Source organism: Oncorhynchus kisutch, unplaced genomic scaffold (genome assembly GCF_002021735.2).
Source record: "Oncorhynchus kisutch isolate 150728-3 unplaced genomic scaffold, Okis_V2 scaffold1169, whole genome shotgun sequence".
NCBI classification, from domain to species: Eukaryota; Metazoa; Chordata; class Actinopteri; order Salmoniformes; family Salmonidae; genus Oncorhynchus; species Oncorhynchus kisutch.
This window is the reverse complement of record NW_022263114.1, coordinates 978-15,183: the sequence shown is the minus strand read 5'-3', so window position 1 is coordinate 15,183 and position 14,206 is coordinate 978. Positions and strand designations below refer to the sequence as shown.

At 46.9% G+C, this 14,206-nt stretch overlaps 1 protein-coding gene across 1 annotated transcript in view; it reads right to left on the bottom strand.

Annotated features, from left to right (window-relative positions):
- The window catches only part of LOC109881495 (unconventional myosin-IXAa), a gene marked incomplete at its 5' end in the record, with an annotated part of 74,471 nt that extends 63,215 nt beyond the window's left edge, over nucleotides 1-11,256 (bottom strand). Inside the window, 5 exons of the mRNA XM_031817846.1 lie at nucleotides 1,583-1,658; nucleotides 4,062-4,181; nucleotides 8,401-8,596; nucleotides 9,700-9,841; nucleotides 11,135-11,256. Coding sequence (XP_031673706.1) covers nucleotides 1,583-1,658; nucleotides 4,062-4,181; nucleotides 8,401-8,596; nucleotides 9,700-9,841; nucleotides 11,135-11,256 — 656 coding nt within the window. The remainder of the gene's footprint in view (nucleotides 1-1,582; nucleotides 1,659-4,061; nucleotides 4,182-8,400; nucleotides 8,597-9,699; nucleotides 9,842-11,134) is intronic.
- Nucleotides 11,257-14,206: the final 2,950 nt, after the last annotated feature.

The window sequence follows — 14,206 nt, the reverse complement described above, 5'->3', positions numbered from 1 at the left end:
CAACCCTCCTCTTCTGTACTGGGGAGCGTCATTATTAAACAACCCTCCTCTTCTGTACTGGGGAGCGTCATTATTAAACAACCCTCCTCTTCTGTACTGGGGAGCGTCATTATTAAACAACCCTCCTCTTCTGTACTGGGGAGCGTCATTATTAAACAACCCTCTTCTGTACTGGGGAGCGTCATTATTAAACAACCCTCCTCTTCTGTACTGGGGAGCGTCATTATTAAACAACCCTCCTCTTCTGTACTGGGGAGCGTCATTATTAAACAACCCTCTTCTGTACTGGGGAGCGTCATTATTAAACAACCCTCTTCTGTACTGGGGAGCGTCATTATTAAACAACCCTCTTCTGTACTGGGGAGCGTCATTATTAAACAACCCTCTTCTGTCCTGGGGAGCATCATTATTAAACAACCCTCTTCTGTACTGGGGAGCGTCATTATTAAACAACCCTCTTCTGTACTGGGGAGCGTCATTATTAAACAACCCTCTTCTGTACTGGGGAGCGTCATTATTAAACAACCCTCCTCTTCTGTACTGGGGAGCGTCATTATTAAACAACCCTCCTCTTCTGTACTGGGGAGCGTCATTATTAAACAACCCTCCTCTTCTGTACTGGGGAGCGTCATTATTAAACAACCCTCCTCTTCTGTACTGGGGAGCGTCATTATTAAACAACCCTCCTCTTCTGTACTGGGGAGCGTCATTATTAAACAACCCTCCTCTTCTGTACTGGGGAGCATCATTATTAAACAACCCTCTTCTGTACTGGGGAGCATCATTATTAAACAACCCTCTTCTGTACTGGGGAGCGTCATTATTAAACAACCCTCCTCTTCTGTACTGGGGAGCGTCATTATTAAACAACCCTCCTCTTCTGTACTGGGGAGCGTCATTATTAAACAACCCTCCTCTTCTGTACTGGGGAGCGTCATTATTAAACAACCCTCTTCTGTACTGGGGAGCGTCATTATTAAACAACCCTCCTCTTCTGTACTGGGGAGCGTCATTATTAAACAACCCTCCTCTTCTGTACTGGGGAGCGTCATTATTAAACAACCCTCTTCTGTACTGGGGAGCGTCATTATTAAACAACCCTCTTCTGTACTGGGGAGCGTCATTATTAAACAACCCTCTTCTGTACTGGGGAGCGTCATTATTAAACAACCCTCTTCTGTACTGGGGAACGTCATTATTAAACAACCCTCTTCTGTACTGGGGAGCGTCATTATTAAACAACCCTCTTCTGTACTGGGGAGCGTCATTATTAAACAACCCTCTTCTGTACTGGGGAGCGTCATTATTAAACAACCCTCTTCTGTACTGGGGAGCGTCATTGCTGAACACACTCCAGAGTTTCCAGGGCAGTGACGCTCCTTAGTACAGAATCATCAACATTTTAGTCATTTAGCAAACACTCTTATCCAGAGCGACTTACAGGAGAAGGGCACAGACAGATTTTTCACCTAGTCGGCTCAGAGATTCAAACCAGCAACCTTTTGGTTATTGGTCCAATGCTGTTAACCGCTAGGCTACAACATATCTCAGCATACACCGTACAGTACACAGGTGGTCTTACCGTGGAGATTTCTCGTTGAGCGTGTTGCTGCCCTGCAGGTCCGACAGCGGTGTTCGTAGACTCTTCCTGACCACACCTGAGCCAGGAGAGACAGGGAAGGAGGAGAACACAAGGTGAGAGGACACGCAAAGATGGACCAGGCCAAAACCAGACCAATGTTAGACCCCAGGACAATACCAGTTCTAACTCAGTGGACAGAACTGGGCTGTTTCTGGTTGTAATGATGTCATAATGACAGTTACATGTATCCAAATGTCTGATTTAAACCGGGTTATATAGTGCTAAGCATAATGGAGGTTCACAGTGAGTTTGGCTGTTAGCGTGGTTGTGACAATTATGGAAGTCTGGAAGATCCACTTTGGAAGCGTTACTCAGTTTAGTTTGGACTAATGATTAACAAAGGTTTTAGTTCACTGTATGGACAAACACTTAAAGACAGTTATTGGAAACATGCCTTTTATAATTGGGAAGGTCCAACACTAAGAACCACGATTCTAACTCCCCAAAAACGAAATGTTTATATAAACCCATGATTCATCCTGATATTCCAAGAAACATCTATTTTCTCAGAAGATGGTATTCTATGAAGAATTGCATGACGATATACATGAGGGGAGAATCTATGACTTTGTGGTCAAATATCCAAACATGCCAAATATAATTGAGCTGAATTGTTGCATTTAAAAGAACAATGGATGCTTCTGGATCATGTTTAAATGAACCATTGTAGCTCTGAAGCCAAAATATACATACACTCAATTCAGAGGCACCTATTTGAGTGAGATATTGTTGGCCTCCAATGGGAGAAAACAAACCGGTTTTGTCAGGAAAGCATTTTTCAATAACTGTGACGGCTGTGTTTTTGGCAGCTGTGGGGTTTCCCTCAATCTGATTGGCTTATGACAGTTGGCAGAGGAGATGATGTAATCCATACACCAACATTCCATCTTCAAGTCGTGAAACCTCTGCCAATCATACACAGTGAGAGAAAACAGAGCATCTAGAAAGCATCCCATCACTGAGAAAGTGATTTGAAGTGAACTACATTCTAGCGACTCATTTCAGACTGGTTCAAGGCTGTATGCTATTTGGTTTTCAGTATCATCAGTATGTTATATATATCCCACGCTGTTGAAGGGTAAAAAGAGAAGAAAAAACTGTTGGCTACAAGCTCTTAAAAACTGTGCTTGGTGTGGACTTGATGTTGAACAACCTTGTGTATTTTTTTAGAACACTTTGAAGAGGGATATTATTGAAGAATGTGTTATTTTTTCTAGAACAATTGAGTGATATTATTGGTTTGTGTGTGAATAGGTTAGTTAGATTTACATGAGTGTGAGATGGAGGGACGGAAACCCCTCCATCCCTTACATGGACACTCTACCCGTCCAGATCGGCCCCTAGACCCTACCCGTCCAGATCGGCCCCTAGACCCTACCCGTCCAGATCGGCCCCTAGACCCTACCCGTCCAGATCGGCCCCTAGACCCTACCCGTCCAGATCGGCTCCTAGACCCTACCAGTCCAGATCGGCCCCTAGACCCTACCCGTCCAGATCGGCCCCTAGACCCTACCCGTCCAGATCGGCCCCTAGACCCTACCCGTCCAGATCGGCCCCTAGACCCTACCTGTGGGCACTTCAAGTAGATCTGAGATGATTGAAATATGGTAACAGGATAAGCATAAACAAACAATAAGGTAATAGCACAACCATGCCCTCTGATAGGCTAGATGTTCTCTATATTTAATTTAGGTGTGTCTGTGTGTTGTGGGGGGGTGCAGACTAGTGACATGGTGGACCAGTGAGTTGACCCTTGATCTACGCCCCTGAGCAGGTACCAGCGCAAGGTAACAGGCCAGGGCCACCAGGGCAACATGGTGACAACACTGCATGTGTCTGTGGTGGTGGAGACTAGTGGTGTTACTGTGTCTTACCCCAGACCACAGCTTGGATTAAACAGGAAGTTAGAGTGCCTGTCACCATGCTAACAGGACCGTTCAGTGCTGGGTCGCCCCACAAACACAGAGTTAGTGAGAAGGTGTGGGGGGGGGGGGGGGACTAGCATAGGCACATACTAGATCACATGCAAGACTGGCTGTTAAGACACATACAGGTACATGCAGAGATTGGGGGAGGGGGAGAGGAGACCAACAAGCATCTAATTTAATGGAAGGATGAATAGAAACATTATGCCTTCTTGGTTCACCTACTAAATATCTAGACAGTACAGGTGGATGACAAATGCTATGGAACTAAACTAATGATTTTAATGAAGAGTAAACAAGAGATCTTGGGGTTTTAAATTAGTTCCCCCTCACAAAAATGATATCTAAAGAGTGCTATAATTCAACTCCATCACAATGTTTATTTACTAAAATGTCTCTGGTCTGATGCTGTTGGTCTACCTCACCCCTACGGTTACCCCTCACAGTTGCATGAACGTGAGGAGAGAGGGGTATTGTGGGAAATGCAGTCTTACTGTACTTCTCCTCTTTGCACCTCTGCAGGATCTCTAAACTTCTCTGATGCACAGGGTGATGCAGAAAGCTAAAACTATCCACACTGCACAAAACTGCACAGGGAGCAGCGGCATCATGCCCTTGGGAAGCAAAACAAAAGAGAAGAAAAAAAGAAAGAAAAAAAGAAAGAGAGAAAAGACAGATTAGACAGCAGGAAGAATGAAGAGCAGCAGACTACAAGAGAGATACCTGCCAGACGTTCAGGAGAGAGGATATACACTACATTCAAACTGCAGTTGGGGTCAGAGGTGGGATCCATTGTGGTTCTAGGAGGGTGAGTTTGACTAACGGTGACAGAGTTAACCTGCAGGCTATTTCCCCTCCTTCACACGCTGTCAGCTGTAGGAGATCATGATGTCACCAGTGATGTCACCAGTGATGTCACCAGTGATGTCACCAGTGATGTCACCAGTGATGTCACCAGTGATGTCACCAGTGATGTCACCAGTGATGTCACCAGTGATGTCACCAGTGATGTCACCAGTGATGTCACCAGTGATGTCCCCTTTGACAGTGTTACATTTACATTTGGAGTGAGGGCATTTCTGAATGAGTAATCAAGAATTTGAACATTGAGTAATTTTTCTGACACACATTTCCGTCAATTGGTATGGGGCCCCTGCAGTTGGTATTGACGCTCATAAGGAAATGAATCAATGTCTTTACTGCTTTGTCAGCATGGAAGCTAGAAGTTACACTATGTTAAAGTGTGTTTAGGAATCAAAAAGGCTATATTTGGTTATTTAGGAGTATACAGTTCATATGGCTGAATCACAATGTCAATGTGTCTATGTTCAGTGCAGGCAGACAAGAAGTAGCAGCATTGTAGACTAAAGAGTTGAGGGACAGAAGGCACCACTGTCAACTAAAGGGTTGAGGGACAGAAGGCACCACTGTAGACTAAAGGGTTGAGGGACAGAAGGCACCACGGTAGACTAAAGGGTTGAGGGACAGAAGGGACCACTGTAGACTAAAGGGTTGAAGGACAGAAGGCACCACTGTAGACTAAAGGGTTGAGGGACAGAAGGCACCACTGTAGACTAAAGGGTTGAGGGACAGAAGGCACCACTGTAGACTAAAGGGTTGAGGGACAGAAGGCACCACTGTCAACTAAAGGGTTGAGGGACAGAAGGCACCACTGTAGACTAAAGGGTTGAGGGACAGAAGGCACCACGGTAGACTAAAGGGTTGAGGGACAGAAGGCACCACTGTAGACTAAAGGGTTGAAGGACAGAAGGCACCACTGTAGACTAAAGGGTTGAGGGACAGAAGGCACCACTGTAGACTAAAGGGTTGAGGGACAGAAGGCACCACTGTAGACTAAAGGGTTGAGGGACAGAAGGCACCACTGTAGACTAAAGGGTTGAGGGACAGAAGGCACCACTGTAGACTAAAGGGTTGAGGGACAGAAGGCACCACTGTAGACTAAAGGGTTGAGGGACAGAAGGCACCACTGTAGACTAAAGAGTTGAGGGACAGAAGGCACCACTGTTGAGTAAAGGGTTGAGGGACAGAAGGCACCACTGTAGAGTAAAGGGTTGAGGGACAGAAGGCACCACTGTAGACTAAAGGGTTGAGCGACAGAAGGCACCACTGTAGACTAAAGGGTTGAGGGACAGAAGGCAGTCATATAGAGTGGAAGCTAGCAGAGCTAGCTACTGAATGCAGGACAGTACTACCAGCACTAGGCACACACACTACAGGATACAAACAGAGAAGGGTATGGGACACAGCATGTGCCCTGGCTGCACTGGGGTCCACTCGCACAGACACACGCCTCATAATTTATAGCTACATAACTTCTGTAAGCCTTATGACTGGTGTACTTGAATTAAAGGGACATTTCATAATGTTTCAACTTCATCATCTACAGCACCACGTGTGAAAATGATGCGTTTCTATGTTTTATGTAGTAAAAAAATTTGCTATATTTTTTTTCTCCAATGACATCATTGGCGTGCATCATTTTAACCAATTATGAGTAAGCATTTCCTTCTAATTGCTTACTAATTGTCTACTAAAGGCTTGATTAAAAATAAACCAATTAGTAGGCAATGCCTACTCATAACTGGTTAAAATCCGATGATGCACAGCAATGATGTGCATCATTTCTCCCTCAAAAAATATTTCCTTGAGAGGAGGGGAAACGTGCAATATTCACATATGTTGATGTTTGGGTAGTGCTGGAGAGGATGAATATGAAGTTAAAAATATATATACATTTCCCTTTAAAAAGGAGCCTAAAGGGGGAAAAGGACCCAGGAACTAACAGGGGAAAAAGGACCCAGGAGCCTAAAGGGGGAAAAAGGACCCAGGAACTAACAGGGGAAAAAGGACCCAGGAACTAACAGGGGGAAAAGGACCCAGGAACTAACAGGGGAAAAAGGACCCAGGAGCCTAAAGGGGGAAAAAGGACCCAGGAACTAACAGGGGAAAAAGGACCCAGGAGCCTAAAGGGGGAAAAGGACCCAGGAACTAACAGGGGAAAAAGGACCCAGGAGCCTAAAGGGGGAAAAAGGACCCAGGAACTAACAGGGGAAAAAGGACCCAGGAGCCTAAAGGGGGAAAAGGACCCAGGAACTAACAGGGGAAAAAGGACCCAGGAGCCTAAAGGGGGAAAAGGACCCAGGAACTAACAGGGGGAAAAGGACCCAGGAGCCTAAAGGGGGAAAAAGGACCCAGGAACTAACAGGGGAAAAAGGACCCAGGAGCCTAAAGGGGGAAAAGGACCCAGGAACTAACAGGGGGAAAAGGACCCAGGAGCCTAAAGGGGGAAAAGGACCCAGGAACTAACAGGGGAAAAAGGACCCAGGAGCCTAAAGGGGGAAAAGGACCCAGGAACTAACAGGGGGAAAAGGACCCAGGAGCCTAAAGGGGGAAAAAGGACCCAGGAACTAACAGGGGAAAAAGGACCCAGGAGCCTAAAGGGGGAAAAGGACCCAGGAACTAACAGGGGAAAAAGGACCCAGGAGCCTAAAGGGGGAAAAAGGACCCAGGAACTAACAGGGGAAAAAGGACCCAGGAGCCTAAAGGGGGAAAAGGACCCAGGAACTAACAGGGGGAAAAGGACCCAGGAGCCTAAAGGGGGAAAAAGGACCCAGGAACTAACAGGGGGAAAAGGACCCAGGAGCCTAAAGGGGGAAAAGGACCCAGGAACTAACAGGGGAAAAAGGACCCAGGAGCCTAAAGGGGGGAAAAGGACCCAGGAACTAACAGGGGGAAAAGGACCCAGGAGCCTAAAGGGGGGAAAAGGACCCAGGAACTAACAGGGGAAAAAGGACCCAGGAGCCTAAAGGGGGAAAAAGGACCCAGGAACTAACAGGGGAAAAAGGACCCAGGAACTAACAGGGGGAAAAGGACCCAGGAACTAACAGGGGAAAAAGGACCCGGGAACTAACAGGGGGAAAAGGACCCAGGAGCCTAAAGGGGGAAAAGGACCCAGGAGCCTAAAGGGGGAAAAGGACCCAGGAGCCTAAAGGGGGGAAAAGGACCCAGGAACTAACAGGGGGAAAAGGACCCAGGAGCCTAAAGGGGGAAAAGGACCCAGGAACTAACAGGGGAAAAAGGACCCAGGAGCCTAAAGGGGGAAAAAGGACCCAGGAACTAACAGGGGAAAAAGGACCCAGGAACTAACAGGGGGAAAAGGACCCAGGAACTAACAGGGGAAAAAGGACCCGGGAAACTAACAGGGGGAAAAGGACCCAGGAGCCTAAAGGGGGAAAAGGACCCAGGAGCCTAAAGGGGGAAAAGGACCCAGGAGCCTAAAGGGGGGAAAAGGACCCAGGAACTAACAGGGGGAAAAGGACCCAGGAGCCTAAAGGGGGAAAAAGGACCCAGGAACTAACAAGGGGAAAAGGACCCAGGAGCCTAAAGGGGGGAAAAAAGGACCCAGGAACTAACAGGGGAAAAAGGACCCGGGAACTAACAGGGGGAAAAGGACCCAGGAGCCTAAAGGGGGAAAAGGACCCAGGAGCCTAAAGGGGGAAAAGGACCCAGGAGCCTAAAGGGGGGAAAGGACCCAGGAGCCTAAAGGGGGAAAAGGACCCAGGAGCCTAAAGGGGGGAAAGGACCCAGGAGCCTAAAGGGGGGGAAAGGACCCAGGAGCCTAAAGGGGCGAAAGGACCCAGGAGCCTAAAGGGGCGAAAGGACCCAGGAGCCTAAAGGGGGGAAAGGACCCAGGAGCCTAAAGGGGGGAAAGGACCCAGGAGCCTAAAGGGGGGAAAGGACCCAGGAGCCTAAAGGGGGAAAAGGACCCAGGAGCCTAAAGGGGGAAAAGGACCCAGTGTGCAGCACACTCACCAGTCTTCCTGTGTACATGTCTCTTCCCAGACTCCCTGAAGGCCACCATGGCTCTGAAGAAGGCTCTGAGGACAGCCCAGCGGAAGGTGGCTGGGGGGTCGATGCCCATCAGGCCACAGATGAAGGCGTTTTTGCTGCTCTTCAGTAGGGCCACGATGTCCGGACGCATATGGTCCGTATTCTTCTCCCGGAAGTCCTGTGTGGGGATACGGGAGTGTGATAGAGAGACAGAGATAAAAAGAGAGTGTGCGTGAGCGTGAGAGCGAGAGAAAGAGAGAGGGAGAACGAGAGTGTACGTGTAAGAGAGAGAGAGGAGAGAGAGAGAAAGGGAGAGAGTATGGGTGCGTGAGAGAGAAAGAGCGAGAGAAGAGCTAAGCATTGCACTCAGTTCACCCTCAGTTTAACGTACACATAAGCTCAGCTTCAATACATCTTTCAGCTTTTAATTTCCTCTCAGGTGAGACTTTCATTGGAACAGGTAGGCAGCTTCTTGTATGGCAGAACTCCTGAGGTTTCCAAAACCATGTCCCTAAAGAAACCATGTCCCTAAAGAAACCATGTCCCTAAAGAAGCCATGTCATAGAGGATGGACTCGGTTTGAACTGGATTGCAACACCACTAATTAAAACCTTTCTTAATGCTCCTCTCCGCAGGGTAATTATATTGATTGATTCCTCATATATTGCCAAATGTTGCTTGGACTCTGTTCCATCCAAACACAACAATAGTAAATCCCATGGAAATGAACAGGTTGAATGAGTGCAAGAGAGAATGAAGCGTTTGTAGTTCGCAGGAGACGACACAGAAACCAGTTGATCGAAACACGACTGCCCAGACCTGCACAATGTGTGACATATTCCTGGTTGCCAAGTCTGAGGTCTGGGTTATAGGAGAGTGATTAACAAATCATCCTGTACAGGTATGTGTAAGTCTTCACAGCTCATTACTGTGTGTGTGTGTGTGTGTGTGTGTGTGTGTGTGTGTGTGTGTGTGTGTGCGCCTGCCAGCTACAGCATACTGTATGACCAAATGCATGAAACATCTTGCCTGACTTGAATTACCCCACCCCACACACACACACACTGAGGTGACCCCTATATCCTTAACACTGCCGTGCTAACCTGAACCATGCTGGCTCTGATGTTCTCTTTTCACATGGTCCTTTCCAGGAGTATACCTGCCAGAGTAAACAGTAGTTTGTCCTACATATATTTCTATTCCACTCAATGGAATGATTTAAGCTAGGATGCTATGGCACACACATGAAGCTCTTGTTGACCCAGACAGTCAGACACTGACCTTGACCCCGTATTTGACCTTGCCGGCGTAGTGGCGGATGATGAAGGCGGGCTCCATGACGGCGGGGAACTCAATGTAGCCGTTGCCCTCATGCTGCCGCTTGAACTTGTCCAGCAGAGTCTGGTTAGAGGCCTGGGGGAAGCTGGGACAAGGACGGCAGAGGGGTTGGTGTCATCATGTCTCAGGGAGATAATGCATACACATGCAGGAACACAGAGACACATGCAGGAACACAGAGACACACGCAGGAAACACAGAGACACATGCAGAAACACGAGCAGAGACACACGCAGGAACAGAGAGACACACGCAGGAACAGAGAGACACACGCAGGAACAGAGAGACACACGCAGGAACACAGAGACAACACGCAGGAACACAGAGACACACGCAGGAACACAGAGACACACGCAGGAACACAGAGACACACGCAGGAACACAGAGACACACGCAGGAACACAGAGACACACGCAGGAGACACAGAGACACACGCAGGAACACAGAGACACCGCAGGAACACAGAGACACACGCAGGAACACAGAGACACACGCAGGAACACAGAGACACACGCAGGAACACAGAGACACACGCAGGAACACAGACAGACGGACAGACACCTATTCATTCCGCTCCCCTCTTCTGGTCCCTATTGAATAATGATTCTGATTATACAGGAGCACAAAGACTTACGGGTGGTTCCAACATCCATAGAATGTAGTCACCCATGAACACTGACGTAAGGTCAGTTTTATATTTCCCCCGATAATGGCTAAGGCAGGGATTAATGGAGGGTGAGCTGATCTTAGATTTACACCTAAGAGTCAAACTCTCCCATAGGGAGAATGTGGTTGGCCAGAGGAGGACGATAAACTCCTGCTTTCTCTCATGCCTTTAGAGACGCTGCACAGCAGTCCACTGCCAGAAGTGTTCACAGTAAACCAACAGCTTACAGGAAGAGGACAGGAAGAGTGGGACAGGGGGAGGCTAAGGGGAACTTGAGCTATGAAAAACAGAGTGCCAGGGACTCGATTTCCAGCTATTTCAAGTGGGAGGAATTCAGTGTGTCAGTGTCCAGATCAGGAAGAAGCAGACCATTTAGTTACAGCACATGGAGAGGGAATTACCAGGATGTTGTACTGAAACAAAAATGTCAAATTTCAGCCATGCTTATGAATGAATTCAAATATGCTTATTAAAATGGTCTGTCATCAGATGAGGACTGTTAGGATATCAGGTTATGTATATTTTAAGACTTCATAGAGTCTGCATTATGATGCGACCTGAATATCTCCCATTACAGAGTATCAATGTTCTCCACTATAACATCACCTAGTCAGTCTTACGGAGTGGAATCACAGGTCGTATTTTGACCCAGGTCTGACAGAGAGCGAGAGTGAGCGAGAGAGAGAGAGAGAGAGAGACTAATGGACTCACTTGGACTCCTCATCCAGCAGGTGGAGCAGCGCAGTGGGCTTCTTACTGATGAGGTTGATGCAGCCTGTGTTGTCGATGTAGTCAATGTTGTGCCAGCTGATGCCCTCCGCCCTGTACTCCTCCTATACAATCAAATCAAATGTTATTTGTCACATGCGTGGAATACAACAGGTTACCGTGAAATGCGTACTTAAAAGCCCTTAACCAACAATGCAGTTAAGAAAACACATTTTTTTAATCAAGTAAAATGAAAATAATAAGGCTATATACAGGGGGTACCGAGTCAATGTGCGGGGGTACATGTTAGTCGAGGTCATTTGAACATGTAGGTAGGGGTAAAATGACTATGCATAGATAATAAACAAGGGGGGGTCAATACAAATAGTCCAGGTGGCCATTTGATGGATTAATTGAACACTGAGCTGTAGTCAATGAACAGCGTTCTCACATGTGTTCCTTTTGTCCAGGTGGGAAAGGGCAGTGTGGAGTGCAACAGAGAACGCGTCATCTGTTGGGGCGGTGTGGGAATTGGACTGGGTCTAAGGGTTTCCGGGATGAACAAATAGAAACATGAGGATGTGATCTCACAATGCTATGGTTCAACACCCAAGGTTTGGTCCTAGTCTAGTAAGAATCTTATCAACTCATACTAAATACCACTGAGCCCCATAACATTGTATGGGACATCCCTCTTCTATGCTGTCTAAGTTCTACAGAGGTTTGAGTTGTCTGCCATAACTGCAGAGTCAGAACACTATGTATATGATAGTGGAGTAGGGGATAGCCCGGACAAACATCAATCACATAACCGTCATTCACAGCCTACATCATACATTTCATCCCAAGGACAGGTAAAACAAGATTGTGGCCTGTACTCGAACTGTGTTTCTTCACTCTTGGCACTGGAGGTTGGTCGCACCTTAATTGGGGAGGACGAGCTCTTGGTAATGGCTGGAGTGGAATAGGTGGAATGCTATCAAATACATCAAAAACATGGTTTACATTTGTTTGACGCCATTCCATTCTCTCCGTTCCAGCCATTATTATGAGCCGTCCTCCCCTCAGAAGCCTCCACTGAATCTTGGCCTGAACAAACAAAACAACAGTGTTCCAGTAGTAGTGTCGATACTGGGCCTGAACAAACAAAACAACAGTGTTCCAGTAGTAGTGTCGATACTGGGCCTGAACAAACAAAACAACAGTGTTCCAGTAGTAGTTTCGATACTGGGCCTGAACAAACAAAACAACAGTGTTCCAGTAGTAGTGTCGATACTGGGCCTGAACAAACAAAACAACAGTGTTCCAGTAGTAGTGTCGATACTGGGCCTGAACAAACAAACAACAGTGTTCCAGTAGTAGTTTCGATACTGGGCCTGAACAAACAAAACAACAGTGTTCCAGTAGTAGTGTCGATACTGGGCCTGAACAAACAAAACAACAGTGTTCCAGTAGTAGTGTCGATACTGGGCCTGAACAAACAAAACAACAGTGTTCCAGTACTAGTGTCGATACTGGGCCTGAACAAACAAAACAACAGTGTTCCAGTAGTAGTGTCGATATTGGGCCTGAACAAACAAAACAACAGTTTTCCAGTAGTAGTGTCGATACTGGGCCTGAACAAACAAAACAACAGTGTTCCAGTAGTAGTGTTTTTTTTCCTGTTAGGCTAGAACACAGCACAACCCTTCCCTGTGCTGAGCCTGCCTGGACCACCGTGCTGTGCCAGCCTGGACCACCGTGCTGTGCCAGCCTGGACCACTTTGCGGTTTAATAATATGAAAAGCATTCTTAGCATTTTGCAGTGTTTCTCCCCTACTGCACGTTGTTTCCTTGACTCGCTGGGGAAAAGAACGGAGCGATAAAGGGCTATAATCCCAGTGAGAGTTTCATCAAATCAATGGAGCCTCCTTTCCCCTCCTCTCTATTAGCCAAAACACACACAGTCAGCTGAACAAACCAGTCAATCTGTTAACCCTCTGCCCTCGCAAATAACGACGGGGAAATACCAGAACCAACTTCATTGGTGGCAGCATGGGCACAGAAACAATAACCTAATACGGTGGTTTATGATCCCAGTCTGCAGAAGAATGGAATGAACCAACAGCCCAGTCCTTCAATGCTTAACAAAAATGCTCATATTAGCCAGCCATGAACATTGTACAAACTGACAGTGTTCATGGTTAGAATTTGGGAAAGGGGATCTGTGCCTAAAAAGGGACCATATATATGCAGTGTGTTTACACCACAAACACTGAACAAGGTCCTATAAAATGTTGTTGTGGATATTTCCCATATGGTAGGCTCAGGCTGATGTGTAACTGAATGTCATAGTGCATACAGCATCGGCTATGTTTGTCTGTTAACCTCCATCTCTATTCTGCTTCCCTCTCTTGACTCCATCACGTCTCCTTCAGTGAGCCTAGATCTATCAAACAACCTGAATGAACCCTGGTAGCACATGGAAGAAAACAGAAAATTACATTTACAAGATCTCTATAAAATGGTAAAAACACATACCAAACATACCATTAACTGTATAATGAGCGCTCGTGTGCGTGTGTGTGTGAGAGCGTGTGTGTGTGTGTGTGTGTGTGTGTGTGAGAGAGCATGTGTGTGTGTGTATACACAAGTGTGTGATGTGTCTTACGATTCCAAGAATCCCTCTAGTGTGTAGTGATTTATGATGGTGATGTCATGCCTGCCAGATGTAGCTGGAGATAAGCCAACTTGACGTCTGTACACTTTGTCCCCCCCGTCGCTTGTTCCGACACACACGCACGCACCGCACGCACACACACACACCCACACACACACATTTCCTTTCATTGAGGGGCAACTAGCACCTCCCCTCGCACTCTGTCAGAGTTCCCAACACAAAGGAAACGGCTCAGTCCAACAATATTCAAAGGAGTTGGCAAATGCAAATACAGGCTAGCTGAATATATCTCTTTAGACAGGATACTTATGGGGGAAAATCTCCTTGATGCCACCTTGAATTGTCTCCATGTTGATCTATTAGGGCCTCCACTAGGCCTTCACAATGCAGCCTCTCATCTCGTTCGTGTTTCCTAC